At 37.5% G+C, this 24,069-nt stretch overlaps 1 protein-coding gene across 2 annotated transcripts in view; it reads left to right on the top strand.

Annotated features, from left to right (window-relative positions):
- The first annotated feature begins 561 nt into the window (after positions 1–561).
- The window catches only part of si:dkeyp-23e4.3 (rho GTPase-activating protein 7), a 105,223-nt gene continuing 81,715 nt past the window's right edge, over positions 562–24,069 (top strand). For both annotated transcript variants that reach the window (XM_044141624.1, XM_044141623.1), the window contains exon 1: positions 562–820. In XM_044141624.1, coding sequence (XP_043997559.1) covers positions 691–820 — 130 coding nt within the window. In that variant the 5' untranslated portion in view covers positions 562–690. The remainder of the gene's footprint in view (positions 821–24,069) is intronic.

Genomic DNA, 24,069 nt, shown 5'->3' with positions numbered 1-24,069 from the left:
TCTGATTGTGGTCGGGTTCAGTTGGTAGTATGATCAATCAAACAATAAACGTACAATTTCAGCCAAAAATTGGAATCAAGGCATCAAGACTTGCAGTGTGGGCGTGCTGACAGTGGAGGGGTAAAACGCGACCCACGTTTGGAGGTCTTAGACCTTGACACAGCTGTGAAGGTTCGAGTCCCGGTCCAAAGACCTTTGCCACAAGTCTTCGCCCTCTCTCGTAACCCACCTTCCTGTCTGATAATTGTGACAGATCAGTGTAAAAGACTGATATCCGAAATGTCTGTGAGATTCAATTACGTTCACCTAAAGGTGGCACTTTATGTACTTTTAATTTGTGTGCAGATGTTTGCGTGTTAAAACGGTGGATAGAGATAAATTTTTATTCCATCTTCAAGAAAAAATGCCAAACTAGTTCTCATAAAGTCAGACGAACACTCACACTCAACCGCCTCAGTCGGCAGCTGTAAGGAGGAAGGGAGGGAGGGAAGGAAAAGTGCTCTTTCACAAATTACATGCAGGCTTTTTGCATCAAGTGTCAGCCCCTCTGCCTGCTCGTCTTCCCCCTCCGGTTTGTTTCAGCGCTAAAGTCCAGCACTGGATTCCAGCACAGCCCTCTGCCCGACGCTTCCCGTATGGATTAGAAACTGTTGGAAGTTTTTCTCTGCGGTTGTCATGTGATGCTTCAACATGTGGAATACGGCTCAGACCTCGGTTGTGAAAACCCGACTGAGGAGATCCCTCAGCGATCATGTGAAGGACTCCACCAACAAGGCTTGGGATGGTTTCTGGAGGAGTGTGAGGGAGAGGCGGCTGTGGGGTGAGTCTGGAAAGTTTGTTGTTTTTTGGGGGTTTTTTGCAATGAAGGAAGAGGACATCCACTGAGAATGTCTACTTTGTGTCTCCTATGTGTTTCCAGAGACTTTTGAGAAACTCTTGATGTTAATAGTTGATAAGAATTTTTTTTTTTTTTCTACGACCTTTTAACCAAAATATGCATGTTGGGTTGCTGCTGGAGTTGCGAAATCTCAGTTTATACAAAGACTTGAACAACTTTCACCAAGTTTCTTTCATGTTAAAGCAACTGTGTCATTCTGTGTCGGTACTGAGTGATTAATGGATTAATCGGATACAAAACTTGCATATTCTGCAAATTTTCATTGTACCACTGATGCTTTTTTATGCAATTCAAATAACAGAGCTGCAATTAAGAGTTATTTAAGTAATTGATTATTCTATCACTTAATTTTTGATTATTCTACTGATTGATTGATTATTGATTGATCGGATGAAAAATTTTGCTCATTCTGCAAATTTTTTAAAAACCATTTTATGCATTATTAGAGATACTTTAAAAGATGTAAATAAACAAGTAATTTAATTACTTGTTTGCAATAAAATTTGATGTTTAATTGCCTACAATGCAGTAGCACAACATTCCTTTAGTGAACACTTGATTATTTGTAGCAAACAATGAATTAGCAGCTTAGGAATTCACAGAACATCAATATGTGAAAAGCTCAGAGCTTTCTGCTCAACTTGTTACAGTGTGTGGCTCATCTGTTGATTATTTTTTCTATTATCCAATTAATTGGATAGAAAAAGCAACTAATCCTTTTTTTACAGTAAGTAAAGCTTAAGCTGTCATTTAAGGAGTTCTCGGTAGAATATATTTACAGATGTGTTTTTTTTATGTCGAATGCAAAATGTATATTCGTTTGAACAGCTAAGTTACTTCTCTGAATGTATTGTTCTGTTAGAAAATTGTCTTTTCCTGAGTCTGTGTACTCCAGTTAACAAGTTTCTGACTTGCAGGTTTAAATGCAGGTATTTAGTAGTTATTTTATTTATTGAATTAGTAAAATATCTTTGAATCCTCATTCAAAGATGGTTACTAAAGAGTTTTTATAGAGTTTTTCATGATTATAGTCAGCTGCTGTCCATCAAACTGTGGTGAAACAGTTTCAGAAGAACCACAAACCTCTGAGCTGTATCTGTGACGGATTTTGGTTTCATGTCTCACTGAATCACAATGTTTTCTCCTAATGTGGTTTCTGAGGGTAACCTGAGGAATGGTAGTCTGCAGGCTTTCACTTCATGGAGTGCCAGCATGTTTTTCACACCATGAACGCTGGAGATGTTGCTCTCATCTGGGAGCTCAGGTCGTCTCAGGGGCTCTAGGTTACTCCTGGACAGTGGGCTTTAATGGAGCTCCGAGGGAAACACTTGCTGGTTTTTCAAATTTATGGTGAGGAAACTGCAGGGAGCCTTTCTGAGGCTGATTTTATTGTTTATTTGTTTTTTTCTGAAAAATCCACAAATCTGTTAAGAGATTGAAAGGTTAACTTGCCTAACTGACTTGTAAAATGAAAGGAAGACCTTCTGTCTTCTCTGGTGCTCCCCATCAGGGCCGATGGTTAACCTGGACAAATAGGTCAAGTTTATTTGTGCACCACATTTCAGCAACAAGGCAGTTCAAAGTGCTTTATATCATAAAACACAATATAGTTATCAATTATGAAACAGCAAAAAACATTACATTTTGTCAAATGTCATCATCAAACAAATCCACATTAAATATGTTGATCAATGTTCGAGTTATTAGTAATCAAAGGTAGCTCTAAACATGCAAGTTTAGAGTAAGTTTAAATTTTAAGATTTTCAGCTGTTTTGTAGTTTTCAGGAAGTTTGTTCCAGATTTGTGGTGCATAGAAGCTGAATGCTGCTTCTCCATGTTTGGTTCTAGTTCTAGGGATGAAGAGCAGACTAGAACCAGAAGACCAGAAAGGTTCTTGATACAACAGCAGCAGATCTTTAATGTATTGTGGTGCTAAACCATTCAGTGATCTATCAACAGTATTTTAAAGTCTATTAAAGTCTCTGAGCTAGCAGGTTGATGTGATCTGTCTTTCTGATTTTAGTGAGACTGTGAGCAGCAACATTCTGGATCGGTTCTAGCTGGAGAATTACATTTTTAGGCTGACCTGTGAGGACACTGTTGCAGTAATCGATGAGACTAAAGATAAACACATGAATGCTTTTCTGTAGATCTTGCTGAGAAATTAGCCCTTTAATCCTAGAAATGTTCTTCAGGTAATAGAGGACTGACATTGTATCTCTCTCTGAAGATTCATGTTTGAGTCCATCACTACCTACAGATTTTGGGCCTGATCACTAGTTTCTAGCTGTAATAATGGAAGCTGTGTGCTGACCCCAAAAGTCATAACTGTAGTTTGTTTCTGTTCAGCTATCGAACGTTATGGCCCCCCCACATATTGATTTGTTCTTAGCATGGCTTCAGACTCACCTGGTGACATTGTAATGTAGAGCTGTGCATCATCTGCAAAGTTATTTTTGAATTTTCTTTGAGTGTACGGATTAGTCTGGTAGAGGTCTGGACTTTCAAAGGTGGAAAATATTTGGTTCATATTTTTACAGACAGCAACCAAATCTGCAAATTCTAATTCATGCTGAAACAAATAAACAGTCTTGATGAGGCCTGAATGTATTTAGGCCACTTTTCCTCAACCGTCAGTGTTTCTGTGCCACAAAAACATCTAAAGTTGTTCCTCTTCAGTGGCCTCTACTAATAATTGCTACTTTAAAATGATTTCATAACTAACAATCCAAATAAGGCCCTCTATTTGAATCACGCATGCAGCGTTCTTCCAAACACGCCATGTGCCAGACGGACTCTGTAAACATTTTTTTCCTCATGCCTGAGAGAAAGATCACCATCAGAACAGAGTGAAAGTTTGCAGAAACTGGCTGCCAGGTGCAAACTGAAATTAAACCCAGACAGGAAGATTTCTTTACAGGCTGAGCAGACTGGAAACATCCACAAGGAGATTTTCATTCTGTACTTACTGATGCTGATTTCTTTGTAAAGTTTTCTCCTTTAACAGTCACTTTTATGCAAATGTTAAGAACCAATCAGCAGATGAACTGGGATAAGTATAGAAAGTTACATACCAGTTCTAACTGAGCTGTACTTCATGTGCCTGGAAAATCTGGTTTTCTTGGGGAAGTGTGAATGTGCAATTAAAGTGATGCAGACCGAAATGGTAAATGGTTTGTATTCTTGTATAGCGCTTTGTCAGGTCCAGAGGACCCCAAAGCGTTTCACACGCCGGTCAGTCATTTACATATGCACTCACATGCTGATGGTGGGAAGCTACCTGATAGTAGCCACAGCTGCCCTGGGCAGTCTGAAGGAAGAGAACTCTGGTCCTTCTACTGACCTCGGCCTCTGTTCACTTGAAGTGAACTCTGGTGTGGCTGGAATACAAATGTGAATGCCAAGCAGACCAGAGACCGCTCTAAAAGCAGGAAGCAAACTGTCGAGCAGGGCATTCTGGGTAAATACAACCAGAATAAACATGCAATTCTAGCACTAGCTAGACAAGAGAAATCCTACAACTGTGAAAATCTGATGCCACTCCATGTTTGCTTACATTTTGTGAAGAAGGAATTTGCTCTTATGTGATGGTGCAGTGTGAAAGCGAACCACACCTGCTGAAAATGTAACAATTGTTGCAATTGTAGTCCCCAATCAAACAGAGTCTACCAGACTATCTGACAAAAAACACAGAATTTCTGAAAATAAAGAGGAGTGTAAATTAATTTGCTGTACTGAGGAATAATCAGGAAGAAGTGAAGGGTTTAGTTTGTGTTCTCTGCAGTGTGAGGGAATGAACCAAAGTGTCCAAACTTGATGGAAGAAAACAAGGAGCCTTTACCCTCCCAAGGGTTCAGACTTTGTATCCTCCCTAAGGAAGATGTTTCCCTCACTGACCCACAGCTCAACGTCTTGGTGTCACACTTTTTGTCTTCAGGCGGACAAATAGGAGTCAGACACTCTGCTGTGGAGGATGTTGAGGTAGGACATGCCAGAACAATAAAGATTATTTCTTCCTCAGGTTACATCTGGTTACCTTTTTGTTGAATACCTGTGCTACTTCAGTGAGATTATTCTTATTTGTGCAGTAGTGTGCTACTGAAGAGGCTCTTGAACATTTTGTTTGTTTTGTTGAGCAAACAAAATGTGTTTAATAAACCACTTTTCACAAACATTCTATCTATAACAGCTCACCAAAGTTTTTATTTGTTTTATTTTGTCACATTACAACCACAAACATAAATATATTTTGTTGAAATTTAATATAAAACACTAACACAAACATTTTTGACAAAAAACTGAAAAGTGTGGTGTGCAAAAGTATTCAGCTCCCCCAGAGTCAATAGTCTGTGAAACCACCATTAGCTGTAATTCTAGCTGCAAGTGTTTTAGTGTTTGTCTCTACTAGTTTTGTACAACCAGTGACTGAAAGTTTTCCCCATTCTTCTTTGGAAAACAGCTCAGTCAGATTGAAAGGAGATTGTTTGTGAACAGCTGTTTTCAGATCTGCAGATTCTCTGTCTGTGTGGGTGCGTGCGCAGGGGCGTGTGTGTGTGTGTGTGTGTGTGTGTGTGTGGATGTATGATTTTATTTTCTACATATGTTGCGATTCAGGTGTTACATTTCATTCATAATGACCATTAGAAGAATTTAATTTGTTGAATTTGAGCTGATGAAACCTGCAGCTGATTAGCTGCTCAGAACCTGATGTTGGTTTTGCTGCAGCCTGATATTGAAGCCAGCCTGACATCACCAGCACAATGTGATGTCACTCCCCACTGTACTGTGATCAAGGGTCTCCATCATCTCAGTTTTATTACGTATGTTAGTTGGTGAAAATTAGTTATTGGCGAGTTGTTTTTGTCTTGATTATGGCAATTTCAGAACACATCCTGTGGACTCTTAAGGTTTGACTTGAATACAAAATCTTATTGATTTTATTTTTTCAAAAGAATACTGACAGTATACAAGTAGATGATAAAAATGTGCATTTGCTTTTTCCTTTTGCTGCTTTTATTTTACATTTCATAATTTTTTCCCTTGGCTCCTGCTCATTGGCTGGAGGACTGTCTTCATCGTTGTCTGGATTTCATCAGCAGTATTACCTCATCCTGATGGCTTCGACTACATGCTGTCCCTCCTTTCCTCTTCGCTGTATTTTTTCTCCATTCCTATCCTCTCACTTTAGCGGGTTTTTTTCTCCTTTCATCCCAGCTTGCTGCATCTCTTGTTTGCTTCTCTGCTTTCTGTTCGTCATTCCTCTCACAACATTCATGCGTCGTACTCAGGGAATTTCTGTGTGCGTGAGTTTTTCTTTTTGTTTTTTTTGTTTTTTTTCACATCCAGGCTGCGCTGTGATTTAAAATGGGGAGAAAAAAATCAGCAGATGTGAAATGAAAAAAATAAATAAATAAATCCTGCTACTTTAAAAATAGATTCTGATTCCAGGTTCCTGCACCCAAACATTGAGAGAGAATATTTAAAAATGTTTTTGTTTTTTGTTTTTTCCAAATCTGCACATTTCTTTCTAAGATCATGAATATTTTAAGGTTTTGGACCCAAATATCTTGTGCGTCACAAGTTTGGTTTAGAAACATCCCGTCTGCAGGTAACAGATGTTGAGAATAAAAAGTCTTTTTTTCTGTTCTGAATGAGAAATGGAGGAAATGTGACTCTGGTGCTGCTGCAGGGCAGTTAAACTGTTTTGCTTTGCAGAGTGGCCGTTCGTTTCACCATTGATCACATCGTAATCCTAATGATTTCTTTTATCAAGGCTGCTTGTTTCTTTACACAATTACAGTACTTAAGATGGGAAGGAAAACACTTTACCTAGAAAAACAGGTGTTTTAATGTCTTTGGGTGTGAAAATTGAATAACTAAGTGGAAATCCACCCTTAAACCTTCTTGCATATCGAGTATTTTTCAACTATTATGCTGCTATGTTGAAAATAAAAAAAAACTATTCAACTGATTCATATGTAATATATAAGCTTTGACAATTGGTCCAAGCTTGGTTTTTGACACTTTAGCAATTGTTCCAAACACAGAGTGACCTAAATCCTGCTTTTATTGGTTTGAACTGACTAAATTTTAGCTATTTTTTTCAAAAAACACCTGACAAATATATTTTTTCATAAGGCAAACCTACAAAACCTTAAGAGTAATATCTCTTTTCTTTTTTTTTTTTTTTTTCTCCCCACTAAGGGGTCTTTTTGTGGGCTCTAGTGTCCCTTATATGACAGTAGGCTGACAGGAAAAAAGGAGGGAGAGGGGGGAAGGCATACGGCAAATGTCACCGGGTCCGGAAATCGAACCCGCGACGGCCACGTCAAGGATTCAAGGCCTCCAAACGTGTATGGCGCTATCCACCACAGCACGCTGAGTAATATCTCTTTTCAACAAAAAAAATGTGACTACTTTATTTGTTTAAACATTATCAAGTTGTTTAAAAAAACAACGAAAAAACATCTCTATAAGTTATTAAAACTTACATGTTTTTGGCCTTCAAGTGACAATTTTGGCCCAAACATTTTTGGACATCCAAAAAGTTTGGGATGCAAGTTTGGACATCCCTGCACTGGAATGTTTTTTGAAAATCAGCTATTAAACTTAGTAAGTTGGAGGATCTTCAAAGATCCTAAACTCAAATTTGTGTGATTGTCAAGTTAAGTCGACATATCAGCATCCTCATCATAATGATTCTGCAAAGAAACAACTAAAATTCTTTAACATATGAAACATGAATAAATCAGTTTTCACCTTGAATTGTGTTTCAAGTAGATCATCTTTAAACTCCCTTTTCAGACTAAGAAAAGCATTTCTGAGCTTTTGCTCTAAAAGCATATGGATTCTTGTGTCATATGACATTATCAACAGATATTTAATAGTAGTCACTGGACAGACTGTTTCCAGAGAAAAATAAACAGCCAAAGGATGTTGTCAGCACTTCAGTAACAAAAGTCGTTTACTCTGGAAATCTGAGATTTAATTTCCTAAACTATTAGACTTTGCTACAAGAGAACAGTAAAAGTTTTCCGCTGCTGTCCTGGTTTTCTACCACCTTGTTCTTTCATAAAAATCTGCTTTGAGGAGATGAGAAAAGCACTCATTTTGTGTATTTTTTGTGAATCTCAGGTGGCCGCCTCCTCTGTTCTCTTTGGAAGCAGCTAAAACACATTTCCTCCAACATAATAAAAGCAATTCAATAAAGTCTATGGAATATGGGACCCTGGCTTCAGCAGAAAGTATATATTTTTCCTCCTTTCACTCCGCTTCCTTTTCAATGCCGATCCAATGTGCTGGAGGTGCCTTTCATTGTGTTTCACTGTGACTCAGTCAGCAGTTTACTAACCTGGTCAAATGCACCAACGAGCTGTTGGTTCCATCCATGCTTCATTCTGCAGCTTTAAGTAGAATCTGATTTGTGGCTTCTCTTCCTCTTAGACATATCAAACTCACTAACAGAGTTTCATTGCAGATTTTGTGATGTCTGACGAGGGGACAGGTAGTGGAGTTTAACTGGCTGAGTTTAAAAGCATGAACAAATGTATTTGTGAACAAAGCAAACTCGAACACAAAGATTATTCTTAGCACTTTCACAAAGTAAACTTTCTGATTGCTTTCAATTTTGAAGAATTTACAATATTTTAGTAAATATTGTTAGAAGGGACAAAGTGGAATTTGGGGAAAAGATACAACTGCTTTCATAAGGTCTCATCTGTTTTCTTAATATTATACAACTTTGTGCTTCATGATCAGGACAGTCCAACCTTGGGTCTTTGGATCTTATCAGGTCAGAAACTGATGCTCTTCACTCTCTTGGATGTCTGGCAGTGTGATCCATGCCATGCTGCCTCTGAAGATTACTGTATTGAACTCCTACTGTCCTCCAGTGATGGTCAATTGATGTTGCATGATGTCGTTTTCTCCCATCTCCTTCTCTAGTTTTGTTTAGTCTCAGCTCTGTGACCCTGAACAACATTGGAGTTTTGGTGGAAGAGTTCAGAACTTTTCTCACTGGTTGAATATTACCAGCATTTTGTTTCAGTTATCTCCCAGTTTTAACTCCTCTGCAATTCATATCTTCTTCTTTATTTAAATTACACAACAGCAGCTCTCTGTTTATTCACAGCGTCATCATTCAGATACACTGATAAAATCAGCCAATCTCAATGGAAATGTTTCATTAACAAAAGCACCGACTTCAGCTGTCTTCTGTAATCTGCATCTGAGAACATAAATGCTGTAAAATATTCAAATTTTGTCTTTTTGTGTTGTCTCGCAGACTTTATAAATCTCAACTTATATTCTTGTAATTGCAACTTTTAAGATTCTAAATTATGACTTTAAATCTTTTACTTACAACTTTAAAACTTGGAATTTGCTTTGAAACAAGTCATCATGACTTTAAGTCAAATTTATAACTTTATCTTGTAATTACAACTTTCAAATTTATCATTGACAAAAACTCAAGTTTGACTTTTAACTTGTAGTCAGCTTTTATTCTTATAATTGTAATTTTTATTATGGCAATTATGCCTTTAAACTTTGTTTTAAATAGGGTTACTCTGATCAGGTTCTAATACCGATCACCCATGAGGGCCGATCACTGCCGATCACCGATACCGATCACATGCATTGGCTGTTAATTTTTCTCTCTAGATATAAATGTAAAATACTTGCAGACACAATGCAGCAAATATTCAGTTAAGAAGGCAAGTGAAAAACCTGCCATCAATTATACAATATTTAACTGTCAATATTCAACAGCCTGACAATATACATAGTCAAATAAATCTCACAACCCTGCCTATATCAAGTAAAAACATAAAACATTCCTTCAAAACCAAATGCAGGTTGCATAAATAAACAATCCTATGTTACTAAATCAAAACTGCATGTGAGCATGGCTGGAGGAGGAGGCAGAGGAGCTTTTTTTCTTTTTTTATTCACACAATATCTATCTCATGTTAGGACAGTGAAAGTTTTAATATACAGTACAGTTTAATATACAGTACAGACCAAATGTTTGGACACACCTTCTCATTGAATTTAATGAGAAAGTGTGTGTACTGTACATGTTAAAACTTTTTTTTTTTTTTTAAGTTGCATGCTCCAGCTTTAAGGAGATGTTCAGTGTGAGAGGATCCAGTCTGCTGGAGCTCCCATTCCGCTACGTCTGTGAAATATTTGGTCTCAGTAGCGCGTAGCGGCGGTCCAACAGCAAAATCAGAACCCAGTAAGTTTCATCGCTAGCTCCAAGACTTGAATTATTTTCGTGGGTTATTTGCTTTCTGACTATCATGGTCATCCAGATGAGTGTTGGTAGTTGAGTGCTGCTTTACCTGCTGTCTGACCACTCTGGATGTTTTTTATCTGTTCCTGCAGTAAGCTTCGATAGACCAATACTATGTCAAATGCTTGTTTTCTAAATGTCATTAAATTTGTTGTGTTGATGCATTTTGACGTGCTTCACCCCCAACATATTATTTCATTATAATACGCAAACTTCCCCATTCACTCTCAGTTAAAGTTCCACATGACATTGTTTTACTGCCGCAACCACCTGCAGTGTGCAGTAAAGGAGTAGATACGGTGCACACTGGCTTCTGCAGGTTACATAGTATAAGATGCAGGTGATTGTCTTTTTTCTTGTGATTGGCAACAAGAGCCAGTGATTGGTGATCACTGATCATAGGCTTTTTTATGGAAATGGTCCAATTATGATCAGTGGCCGATCGATTGGCACACCACAAGTTTTAATGCAGGAATACTTGATCTTGAGGTAGAGACCAAATATTTAAACATTCAGCTGCAGGGAAGTGAATAAAATTATTCCATCAGTGAAAGTAAATCCTATTGTCCTCAGCAGATACTGATGTTTGGTTTTAATGAATCCCTTCTGGATGTATCGTTGTGCTTCCTGCTGAAGCCAGAGTTTAAACCAAATCCATGCTTGTGTCGTCGTTTCCATGCCTACAGATAGTCTGGATCTATGCTTTTTGTTGCTTTATGCTGAGTTTGCCTCCTTCAGCATCAGAACCTACATGAATGTGAGGTTCAGTTTATTTTCATCTCTATGAAAACTCCCTTGATGGAGTCATCATTTGTGCATCAGTGTCTGAATAACTTTCCATTTCACTGCTTAGGTGGGAAAAGTCTGTTGTATCTCACTTCTTTTAAAGTCATGTTGGATGCATGATAACAGTGCAGGCAGTAAATTGGCTGTGATAATTCAGCACGGCAGCATTGTGTTGTTGAGGCAGACGGAAGCAGGTCCCCTTGCATGCGGCTGCCCCCTGAACAGACCTCATTTTCTCTTCTGTTTGCATGTTTACTTTGCTGCTGAGGGAGGAAGCGCCAGTCATGGAAAATACATTTTCTCCCATTAAACAGCTTTTTAAAAAATGGTCTGTTTAATATCTTACACTTTCAGAGAGGTCATGCTCTGGAGAAGTGTAACAAAGATGCAAACTAAATTTCCATTTTTTTCCACTGTAACACTAAAGCCATGATGCTTTGCAAACCAAATTAACACAGACAAGAAACACAACAAACTTGAAGAATGGCAAAGCAGAAAGAAGTTAAACACAAAACAAGGTTTACAGCCAAATTAAAATTGAAATATGCTTGAAAGCAGTTTAACAAAGATAACTGGAGGGAATAAAATTGACTCTGAATTTTTAAATATTAAATCAAAGCATGACTTATAAACTCTTTCTAAGATCAAACTCTAGTTCATTTGTGGCAGTGTGAATGTGCAAGCAAACCAAAAACAGCAAATTCTGGTCTACCTATGAACCTTTGTCTCTGCTTGATAGACGTGAACTCTGGTGCGTTTTGAACGTTTACATCAATGCCAAGCAGACCAGAGACTGTTCTAAAAGCAGAAAGTGGGGCATTCTGGGTAATTTTATAAACATTGCACAATGTATTTCTTTTCAAAGCTATAGTTCATTCATTTTAGTAAAGCTCAGCATTTTCGTGTATATTTCTATAGTATTTGTAGTGGAACAGGTAGTGCACTAAAAATCCCAATGGATGCAGAAGAGGTGCACCCAGTAGAGAAAAGTCTGCTTCAGTTCCTTTGGCAGGCATTCTTCATTGTCATCACAATTTTGTTTGAATTATTCTGCCTTTTCTACAACATGTAAAAGTCTAAGAAGAGAACAATATTTACATCATAGTTATGATTACTTCTGGACCTTTAATTCTTTATTTGCAGATTTAAAAATACTTTAAACATCTGTTAGACATGCATCTACAAGTATCTAAGTAATTTACAACTGAAAGTAACTCATTACCTTGGCGGATATCTTAAATAATATTAAACATTGATGGTTAACAAGTAGGTCTTTGTTTTGCCTTATTAAAGATGATATTTTCTGTATCTCTATTTTCTTGCCACATCACTGTTAGGGAAAAGGTTGTTTTAGATTTTAGGAACCTCAGACTCCCTCTTTAAACAGCTGGAAGCGTCGTGACCTTAAAAGGAATAGACCCGTCAGAGAAAGATGAACGTTTGTGGTTCAGTCTGTGTTTATAAAGCCGCTGCGACTCAGCGTGGCAACTTCAAAACAAAAGTGGCTCCCAGCTTCATTTCTCAGCTGGAGGGTCACTAGCTCTGTAAGCAGTTATTTTTCAAATGCGTTGAGGTGTTGTCAGTGTCATTTGCTTCTCTTGTGACTTACAAAGTTATGTGCAAGGTTGTTTTATTTATATTTTTTAAGTTTTATCAAAGTTTAAGAAAATAAATTGCTTAAAGAAGTTGAGAGTTTGAGAGAACATACAGAGAAAACTCTCAAACTCTCAACTGTAAGGTTGATATTTAGTCAACCTGCTCAGAGTTATAATGTTGATCCAAAGTAAATAAACTAGATGCTCCTATTCAGGGTTGGTAGATAAGTATCAGTAAGTATCCTCTTGTCTAATTCCTTGTCTGGTTTGGACGAATAGGAGTCTAAAAAGTAGTTGCTAAGGTAGTTTTTTCTGGGTTCCAAGTTCTAATCCCTGTTCTGGGTTGCTAAATAACTGTAGGTAAGTATTCTCTGGACTTTCTAAGTGTACTCTAAATTTGTAAAAGTAATGAGTACTCCACTGTTTCTAAGTAATAATAAAAACTAAATGTTCCTGTTCTGGAAGATTTTTTTTTTCCTGTATTCTAAGCTCGTTCTAATTATTTTTCTAGGTTGCAATAATAGCAGTCACTCTGCATAATAATCTATAAATTAATCTAATGTTGATCTGAATAGTAAGTACTCTACAGTTTCTAAAGAAATAAGCTTAAGAGTGACTAATCTAATTCCTTTTTTGGGTTAAAAGTGAGTACTATACAGTTTCTAAATAATAAAAGGAGAATGAAATAATTAGATGGAAGGACACATCAGGGCACATACCAACATTGAGACAAAACAAAAGACAAAACAAAGACATGAGCAAAGGCGGTGACATCACAGGGCCATGAAACCACGTTGCTCAGCCTCCCAGCAGAAATCCTGTAAGATGTTGTTATCGAGGCATGATGTCCTTGGGAGCGCTCATCTCTACAGCTGCATGGAGAACAGGAGGGGTGAGGTGTACATGATCATTTGTGCATGTTGTATTGAAGTTTTGCCCCTGCTTCCAAAAGAAATTTCTCCTATTGGAAACTAATAAAATTATCTTATGTACGTTTCCGCTAGCTACTATGAGTCAAGCTAACATTTACTTTAGCCACTAACTACTCAAGTCAAACACTCAAAGTCAAATTTGCTGTTGGCAACTGTTAATAAGTCAAATTTATTGTTTGTTATATAAAAGCTTATAAGCTTGTACAGATAAGCTTATAAATCTTAGTGTAAACACTTCTCAAGAGTCAAGTTAGCAGTAATTGAAGCATATATCTATTTAATCAGATTTATAGGTACATGCTAAGTGTCAAGCTAACAGCTACCTAAGTTCAGTGTTACTCAGTCTGTTGCAGCTACTAAATCTGACATCTAGTAAATTTCAAGCTGCAGTCGCCCACTGAAGTTTACTGCCCCAGTTCAATTGAAGTTCAAATTAAAAAATGCTTTATTGATCCCCAAGAAAAATTAAGTTGCTGACAGTTTTACAGCGTTGGGGTTCAACAGTTTCTAAACGTACCTTATTTGATCTTAATTTACCTTATTTGGTTGGTTTTATTATCAGATAATCATTTGAAATTCTTATAAATTGACAATTTTATTCATATATAGTATGTCCCTTTTCCAACACCCTACTGTAAATACGGTAGACTACTACTGCAATGCTGCTACTTCATTTTAATCCTGCAGTTTTAACACCAATTAGACTCTAAAGAAATACTATTTCCTGTGGTTTTCCTGCTCAGTTTCCTCAGTCTACAGAATGAGTTGAGGTTGTTGGCCACAGGTGGTACGTCTGTTGGGATCCTGAGATTCTTATTCACCTGGAGGATAGAGTGGGAGAAAGAAATAAAAACAGCTCAGAGTCTGAGGGAAAGCCCTCGGCTGTGATCCCCAAGCGCCTCACAACTTCAGCTGAATTCCATCACAAAGCAGCTCCTGTCGACTGCTAGGAAAAACTTAACTTTTCTATATTACCTCTTCATCTGTCATTGTGATTTGAAGAGAGCACACAGCAGCTTCTCTTTTTCTTTATTATTATTCCTGCCACAAGGTCATTGTTTAATTACAAGTTTTTTGTTGCAAATAGCATTCGTTCATCTCTTTTTGGCACCATTATTCCATTTAAAACCAACAACCTTGATTTTTACTTTGCAGACATCTGTTCTTTGCACAAAATGTTGGAAAGCTTATCTGTAATGAACAATCGATTGTTTACATCGAGATTCACTGAGATTCTGGTGCAGAATTATGACACGACTCATGTCAATGACATAAAAGTCAGATGTGACATGACCGCTCAGACTGCAGACACTTCAAAAACAATTAGTTCCACATAGGGAAGTTAATCAAATCGAGTTTTTTGGGGGGGGAGAAATGATTGGAATTAAAAAACTGATTTTCCTAAGTGAACAAGTTAAACCATGGAGTTTTGTCATAAACTAATAAATTAAGTCACTAGTTAGACCATGACTGTTTGTGCTCTGGCTGGGCTGCTCAAACTCTGATTAAAAGAGTTACATGTTGGTAAAATGATTTAAACCTAATTTTGTCAGGGGTATGAATAGTTTTTGACTCCACTGTGTATTTTAGGTGTTATGTGATCTTAGGTTTCATTTGGTCTTACGGTGTGGAAAAAATGTAAAAGATGTCCTTTAACTATTGGTCCTGGGCTTGTGAGTTGAATCGCTTCCTAATCTACTTTTATAATCCAGTTCTTTTTTAATTGCTGTAGAAATTTCAGCGTCTTATCAGTCAGCAGTAAAGTCATTTTTCCTTAGGCTGGCAAAATGAAACCAAGGAGTGGGTTTTATGGGATGTCTCCTGAGAGGATAGCAGGATTATGGCACATCAAAACAGGCAGAGAAAAGGTGGAGATGGTGTTTATCTGCACAGCTGTAAACGTGACACTGCGAATCCAGAATTAATCCAGATCAGCGGTCTCTTTCAGAGTGCTGTCACACTGTAGGCTGAGGATTACTCGTCTCTTGCTGCTTCCTCTGTGTATCTCCGATGCGTTTTGCTTTTCTTTTATACCTTCACGAGGTTTAAATGTGCTGGTTGTTGATAAACCGGAGATTCAGTCCCAGTGTTTTTCATTCTGCTTGTTGGGAGGTTGTTGACAGAAACAAAAGGGCATTCATAATAAAAACCTTAAGATGCCCATTGTCTACCTTCACAATATTTGACTAGTCCTTAATGTTGCTGCATTGCACATTAGTGCAGCAATATTTAAAGTTAAGGGAGGAACTAATTGTTTTTTATTATTATTTATTTCTTTTTATCTTCATAAATCACAATTTTTTATGTAATAACAAATATAACAAGAATGAAAGGTCACCGTTTTTTTGTTTGTTTTTTACAGTGCATATCAATTTTATAGTAAAAAGTTCTACATCTCTCAAAATTAAGATAAACTGCTTGTGTAAGTATTCTATTTCATGAATAAATTACAGGAATCATAAAGACAATTTGGCCAGTTAATGGTCTATTAAATGTTCTATTTAAATCGATAAGTCATGATTTTATTCTGTTAGCAGGCACTTAATAATTTATCCTTTAAATCTCAAGTTATATTAAATTGTTTTTCCTTTTTACCTTTAAGCATTATTTCCATTTTAAAACCATTTTTCATCATTTAGTTTGTTTTTTAGAATATGTGTAAAAATATAAAAGAGAAATCAAATTGATAGATAAAAAATAAACAAGACAAATTAACTAACAAGGTTTATGAAGTATTCCATAAATTTCCACTTGGGAGGCTGGGATTATACTGGTTGTGGTAACTGTTGGGTTTAGTGTAAACACATTCACTTTATGAAAGGAAAGTTAATTTAAAAAGTTGTAAAAACAAACAACTTTTTGTTTGTTTTTATGACTTTTTCTGCTGATTTAGATATTCTGTAGCCACAAACATTTGCTGAATTCCTAATAGTTTGAAACTTCCCAGCAAAACATGCTTCAGCTGTTTCTTTTATTGTCTGCTAGTGAGCTAACATGTTTTTATAGGTGAGTTTTGGATCATTTTTGTGCTCGGCAAAGAGAATCTAAGCCTCTTCTGATCGTTATTAGTGAAAATCTGAATATGTCAGACACATAAACTTCCAAAGACATCTTGGACTTAAAAAAAACACATTGCCCGTCATCTTTTTCTTTCTTTTTTTCCTCTTTCTTGGAAGTATCTGCTTCGGTCTCTCACATCGGCCGCCTCTGCCAGGCGACATTCAATTTGCAGTTAGCCCACTTTCCATTTGCAGTTAGCTGGCTAAATGTGAGGCTCCAGGGATGTTGGGAGTCGAGGGAAGCTGAGCCATCGTTGTCGTGCTTCATTACCTCACTTGTTTGCCCTTGGGAGCTTAAAATTCAGTGAAAGTGTGGAGCTATGTGAAGAAGATAAATTTGAGGAACTTCTGCTCTTTTAAACATCTCTTAAAATGAGTGGGACTGACAAGAATATGCAGAAGTGACGATGTTATGTTTCTGGGTTAAATTTGCCCAGAAACAACCTCATGCCATTTTGTAAGGTGAGGAAATTGACTTGCAGCTTTGTACAGAAAACATATGTAGCCCTGTGTTTCCAGATTGCAGCTTTTTGTTTTTGCTACTTGGTGTTTTTGGCACCTGGTTCAGAGCTGGAAGCCTTTGTAACTCCATACATCTGCCTACCTACATCTGAGCTACATCAGTTCTGTCAGTACATCAGTTATCAACCATATGTTACAAAAAAGCATCTGAAAAAACTGCAAAACGGTTAGCTCCTTCAGGAATAAGTCACAACCTTTGGCTTTAACATTTCAAGTATGAATTCCTTATTTGCTTTTATCTTCTGGAGAGGGAATAACATAAAACACAAGAACCAGTGAGACCTGCTTAAGCAGATGCATCCTTTACAAATGTTCAAGCATACGTTCCCGAAGTGTGTGGTGCTCCCCCTAGGGGGGACGCCGTGCCATTGCAGGGGTGGCACGGGAAGCGGTTTGGATAAAAAAAAAAAAACAAAAAAAAAAACAGTTATTCAAATGTGTTTCACTGTAAAGATGGTTTGTAGTTTGTTTTGTTGTAACCTGAAGTGTGAAATAAACTTCAGTGGAGTTTGAAAACAAAATATGTGTGTACGTTAATGTCTGGTTGAGCGATGTGTGTGCCCAGTTGAGATTTATTTTCTTTTTCTTTTATTTGGGGGGAGGGGGGGGGCACATTGTAATCCATAGGGGGGCCCAGAAAATCTTTGGGAACCACTGAGTTAAAATAACGCTGCGTTGTAGGCACTAAAATGTTTATTTAAAAATGGAAATAAAATTGTTTATTTACATTTTTTACTGTTTTTCTAATATTGTATAAACAGGCTCAAGTGATTAAATTAAACAAATCTGCTGAATGTGCCAATTTTATTATCCAATTAAGTAATTGTTGGAATAATTTGTAAAATAATTATTAGTTTAAAATTGGAAAAAACATCTTATTTTTAAAAACTTCTGGTTACTGAAAAGACACTGAAGCCACCTTTAGAATGATATTGGAAGGCTGCTATATTCCCCCTTTTATGATTTAAAAACAAAGAAAGAACAACAGATTACATCAAGCCAAAGGACAGAAAAACCAACTGCCTACATGTTAAAAATTGTGTTTATCTCAACTGATTTAAATCCTTTTATTTACTTTTAAAGATTTAATACAATAATATAAAGTAATAATAAATATTGGAACTTTTTGCAAAGACTGACATTTATTTCCAGTTTAATTTAATTTAAGTCCTGCAATATTCAACACAAATCATAGAATGATGCAACTGCCCAAATACATGATTTAAAAAGTAAAATGTTGGACTTTTCTAGATAATTTTTTGTTCTTTATATTGCAGCCATTTTATGTACATATTATAATCATTATGTACAAAAATCCGATAGAAACTAAAGACTTTTATGATATCAGAACTTCTTTTAGAAATCTTTATCAACTGATTGATTCTCTGATGGTTTCTTCCAGTTAAGAATAAAACTGACAGTTCAGTTTCTGGACAACTTAACGGCTTTTAAATATCCAGTTGTCAGACATTCATGGGAATTTTTACTCCATCTTGAAGGGAAGCAGCCGTCTTGAAAAATATATGCTGAAATCATCTCTGTGATCATTGTCTGAAACGTCTGCAGCTTTGTGCTGTAATAGATGGACGGGATTCAGGAGAAAATGACTCTGAATGCGGCCCAGCTGGGATCTGTCTGAGCCAAATTTTCATCATAACCATTAGTGAGTAATTGACGGCAAACGGACGGCTTGGGCCTTCGTTCAGCTGCGTTGAGTTTTCATTTGTAAGTGTTTGGGACCGACAGGCCTGCAAACCAAAACGAAGAACAGTTACTGTCGTCCATTCGACGCGAAACATTCTCTTGTTGTGTGTGTATGTTGGAGAAGAGGTGTGTCCAAGGGTAGACTCGGTTTGATTGAGGACCAAAATTGCAACATTTGTTGCATTTTCTGCTGATGTATTTCACTTTGACACTGCAGTGTCAAAAAACTTGTTCCTCCTGTGGCCTGTGGTGGCGCTGCATCAAGTACCTTTGAAGGAAACAACACAAAAATCTCTAAAGGTAATGAGTGCATCTCCCTTCTTCTCAAAATGTAAACAAAAATGGAGTGGCGTCAGATTTTGATGGTTATAGGATCTTTTTTTTTTTTTTTTTTTTTTTTTTGCAAAAACCACAAGCATTTACCCAGAATGCTTTGTGCTATAATCTGCTTCCTGATTTTTGAGCGGCCTCAGGTCCGCTTGGCATCTGCAAATGCATTCAAACTGCACCAATTCACTTCAACCGAACCCAGAACGAGTTTTGTTTGATGGATCAGAGTTTACTTTTTTGGTTCGCATTAATTGTGCGTTTACACATCTCCAAATAAACTGAAGGTTATAGACAAACAAACTAAAGCAGACTAAACAACTGGTGTGAATGCATCCATGTGTTGCTGAATAGTAGCTGTTTCTAGACCAAGCCGGTGAAGTGACTGCACCACAATATGTGTATTATGTATGCACTGAAAAATAAATCCTGCTGTAATTGCAGGTAATACACTACACTTTTTTGTAGTGTTTTCAAGTCATTTCCTATTTTTTATAAGGTAAACATGCAAAATTCTTAAGCTTAGGATGTACCATGATTTACACATCCCCTCCCTATAAAAAACTTTATAACAACTTTATATGCTCAATTAAAATATTACATGCTAAGTTTACTGTAAAAAAAATCTATGTAATTTACTGATTCTAAATTTTAAAATGGTACTTCTAATTTGACTATTTTGGCCCATGTGACAAAACATGTGGACACCCTGCTATAGGGTATGAGGATCAGCCTATTAGCTGCTGCGGTGCGAACATCTCCATTCTGCATCGCTGCATCTCCACGATTAATCTGTTACGCAACACGAACCTGGCCGTCCAATTACTGGGCTCTCGTCTGCCAAACCTCCTCTGTGAGTCACGGCTCCGCGGTGTGGATTTCCGCCTCAGGCGACCCCGAGCCGTCCCAACACTCACCTTGCCGTCATCCCGCAGGCCGAGCGGAGAATTAAACATTCAGGTGAGCTTGATGCGATGTGAAGCCCTGATCTCATGGCTCATTTCCACTTTCTGACCGAGAAGAGAGAACATTGACTCACCTAGTCTGAACCTCACAAATGACGGACACGGCATCTCTGGCTCGGGGAGGATGGGGATCATCGAGGTGTGTCCGTGTTTGCGAACGCCGTTTTCCAACAGGGATCTCATTACCCTGTGATGTGGCCCCTTAAATCCCACATACGTCCCTGCAGATACGGACAGAGGAGGAGAGAAGAAACCAATCTGTTTGAGTTTTAAATTTATTCAACTTGAAAAGCAAAACATTTTACTTCAAAGTTTTGTTTTATTTTCTCCTTTGGTGGTAAAAGCCCAGCGTTAGATGTAGCGATCGCTGTGCAGGCCGCTGCATCCAAAACAACTGATTGGTGAGCAAGCCTGAGGCGTCTGTCGCTTTGTTTTATTTGCAGTTTGTCACACGGTGTCAGTCCCATTTTGTGGTTCACAGACACATCACTGCCCTAAAACAGAACCTCCAGGAAAATAAATCCCAGTTAAACCCCCACAGTTAAATTTCTCTAACAAGAAATGTTCCAGCATTTCAAATCAGTTATATAACTTTATCTAAAACAGGGTGGAAACCATATGATGATGAATTAGGGCCAGGCTAAGAGTTATTTTGTTTTTTTATTGTGAGAATAAAGGACTAATACCACGTGAATCAAGTTGTAATGTTATGAGAATAAAGTTGTAATATTAGGGGACTAAAGTTGGAATACTACAGGAATAAAGTCGTAATATACGAGATTCAAAACACACAAAATCGTAATATTGCTAGAATGAAATTGTACTGCTATCATATTAAAATTGCAAGAAAGTCAAAATTCCAGAATTAAGCTGTAACATTGTGACAATAAAGTCATTATTAGGAGATATGAGGTATAGTTTCATGAGAACCGGACATAAAAGATTAAAAAAATAAATGAAATGAAGTTTTACATTTTGCAGTGTGGATTCTCTCTGACCTGGTGGTGAATTCAAAGAGCAGATAAGCTTCATGTCTAGAGAAACCCTTGCAGGCTCCTTTTTTTCATTCTATTGTCTTCGTAAACATGTCATAAAATGTATTCCAGATCTTTCATTAATAAAATGAAGGGAATGTTGTTTGACAGCACACAAGTAAAAAACCTAAATCTTCCAACGCTTGTCCATGCGCGCATTGGCTGTAGAGTTTAATTGAGAGAGATGCAAAATGCCTGAAAGTTTTTATTTTTTTATGTATTTATTTTTAATTAGTGACATGTGAGCTGTGACAGATTGACTGACCCAAAACGAGCATCTCCAGCCGCCGCTGGCTGAAAGTTAAAATATGCTCTAACTCTTCTCCCGCCCCTCAGGAACACAACATTTGACTGGTTTGAGGCTAAAACGCTCACAATCTGAGGCACTTATTTCATTTTTTTTTTGTCATTTTTTCTGGGGGGTCCAGGGCTGTAAATGCTTGCAGAATCAGCTGGAACCGGAAATCGGACTGAGCCGCAGGAGTTGACAGGCTAGTCAGACGAAATTAAGAGCTCTGCAGCTCTGACAGCGTGTGCCTCGCAGCCATGACACAATCACTTTTTCCCCCTCTTCACAAGATGGTAAGCAGCTCACTGGGCTTAAAAAATATAAAAATCACCATAGCTATTTAGGGTAAAAACTTTAAAAACCAACTCTTCACCTCTGACAACAAAAAAACACAGGCTTGTAGTAAAGTTTATTCATTTATAAAAAGAAACTTAGTAACAAATGAAAAGACATTTTTATGCCTGTAATCAGGAAACATTGCTGCTTAAAATCAGTTTTAATGCAGAATGTAAAATCATGGCTGCCACAGACAAATATTATTGAATTTTATTAATTAGTACTGGTTTTAATAACAATAAGTTTTCTCTTCACATCTTTAGACAATATTTTATTTGCCCAGTTATTGTGAAGCACATTTCAGCAACAAGGCAGTTCATAGTGCTTTACATGGTAAAAAAAAAAAAAAAAAAAAAAAAAAAAAAAAAACATTACAGTGACAACATTACAACTATTAAGGCCTTACTAAGAAAAAATAGAATTAGAAGAAAATTCTGAAATTCTGAGAATAAAGTCATAATATTATGAAAATATTCATACAAGAATAAATTTGAAATGAATAAAATTATATGAGAATAGTTATATTGCAATAATTCTTGAGTTTATTCTTATAATATAACTTTATATGCATAATATTATGACTTTTCTCTTGTAATCTAGAGTTGAATTAATCAACTCTATTATTAACAATGTTCCACTTATTAATAATCAAAGGCAAGCAGGTGGATTTTTGGCCTCGATTTAAAGGAAGTTTGTTCCAGGTTCTGTGGCTGCAGAACAGACCAGAGCACCAGAGAGGCTCTGCTCCACGTTGTCAACTAACACCAGAACAAGTTTAAAACCTCTGCTTTGATTTAGACACCAAATTTCTTTTAGTCTCTTGTTTTATTGCTTAATTTTGATTTCGTCTCTTATGAATCCAGTATTTTACCTCTGTGGCGGAGGAGTGCTGTGAAAGTGTCAAACTGTCTGAAAACACATTTTGGAGTCTTTGGAGAGAAGTCCTCAGATGTGACACATAATTTCAGACGTCAGTGGACAGTTTGCCGCCTGCAGATGTTTTTGTCTTTGGAAGCGAAAACGGAGAGATGACATAGGAGATCGAGAGACGGCATGAGAGGGTGGATTTTGGATATCCACGGCCTGCAGCAACAGGAGTACTGTGGGTGATTTTTAAAGAAGACTCTTTGTAGACAACTTCCAGAATGGCCTAAAGTGCACTGTTAGAAAATCAAATCTTCTTTTACCAATTTGGTACTTTGACTTTTTATTGCTTTTCGTCCCGTAAAGCTACGTCGTCGATTTTCATGGATCACATTTCTTTATATTTCATGTGAGGAAACTCTCTTTGCAACAGTTCCTCCAGGAACTCATTCATCATACTTGTCAGATTAAGTTAGCCCTTAGATCAAACCTTTTCCTTTATTCTAAGCTTTTTTACATGAAAATGGCTTATTCTTCATCTCCCCAATCGTCCTGCAAGCGTAAAAAATAAGAGATGCATTTATTGCTGGTTGGCCAAGCCTAGTCTCCCCTCCATTGCTCGTTGCTTCTGTCAGCTGTTTTCTCCTCATACACCAACTCCAGCCGACCTGCTTATCCAGCATTATCCGGAGCCGCAGCGGCCCCCGGAGCAAACAGTTCCCGGCCGTCCAGAAATCCATCACGCCGCCTGGGTCCGTTATCAGAGAGGAGGTGGTGGTGGGTGGCAGGGGGAGGGAGGGAGAAATCAGGGTGGTCATAACACAGGCACAACGGGAAGGAGAGATAAACAGGGAATCGAAGAGGGGCAGATCACCAAGGAGGAGGAGATAAGAGTGGAGAGAAGATGTGGAATAAAGGGAGGGAGGGATGGTGGGCCGGTGACGGGTCGGATAAGGCGGGGAAGCTGCAGTCTGAGAAGACGAGAAGATAAGTGGATGATAAGTCAAGAAGAGCTGCAGGGCCAATAAACAGACCAAGTTTTAAAACTGGCCAGATTCTGCCAACCAGGCAAAATGTAGAGCTCAGAATAAGAGAAATATTGGTAAACCAAGATATCTTATTAATTGATGAGGTACAGTAATTTTGGGAGTATAAAGTGTTGTTCACACAGGATAATCATGAATCTAGGGATCCCATGATAAATTACTCCCCAATGTCTGCTTTCTATGTGGTGCATTCACACAGGAGAACTGAAGCCAGAGACAAAGCATTCTTGGCAATGAGTATTTTCACACAACCAACCATCTAACGTACTGCAGGGTGTAGAAAACTTACTAAACCCGAGACGCTTTTGTTAAACATTACGAGTTAATTGGAAATTTGAAAACATGACTGGAAGATATTTGTGACAATATATATACACTTACATTGTGAAAAAGGCAATATATATAAAAGTTTCAGCT

Source organism: Gambusia affinis, linkage group LG15 (assembly GCF_019740435.1).
Source record: "Gambusia affinis linkage group LG15, SWU_Gaff_1.0, whole genome shotgun sequence".
NCBI lineage: Eukaryota > Metazoa > Chordata > Actinopteri > Cyprinodontiformes > Poeciliidae > Gambusia > Gambusia affinis.
This window is presented reverse-complemented; position numbering and strand designations above follow the sequence as displayed.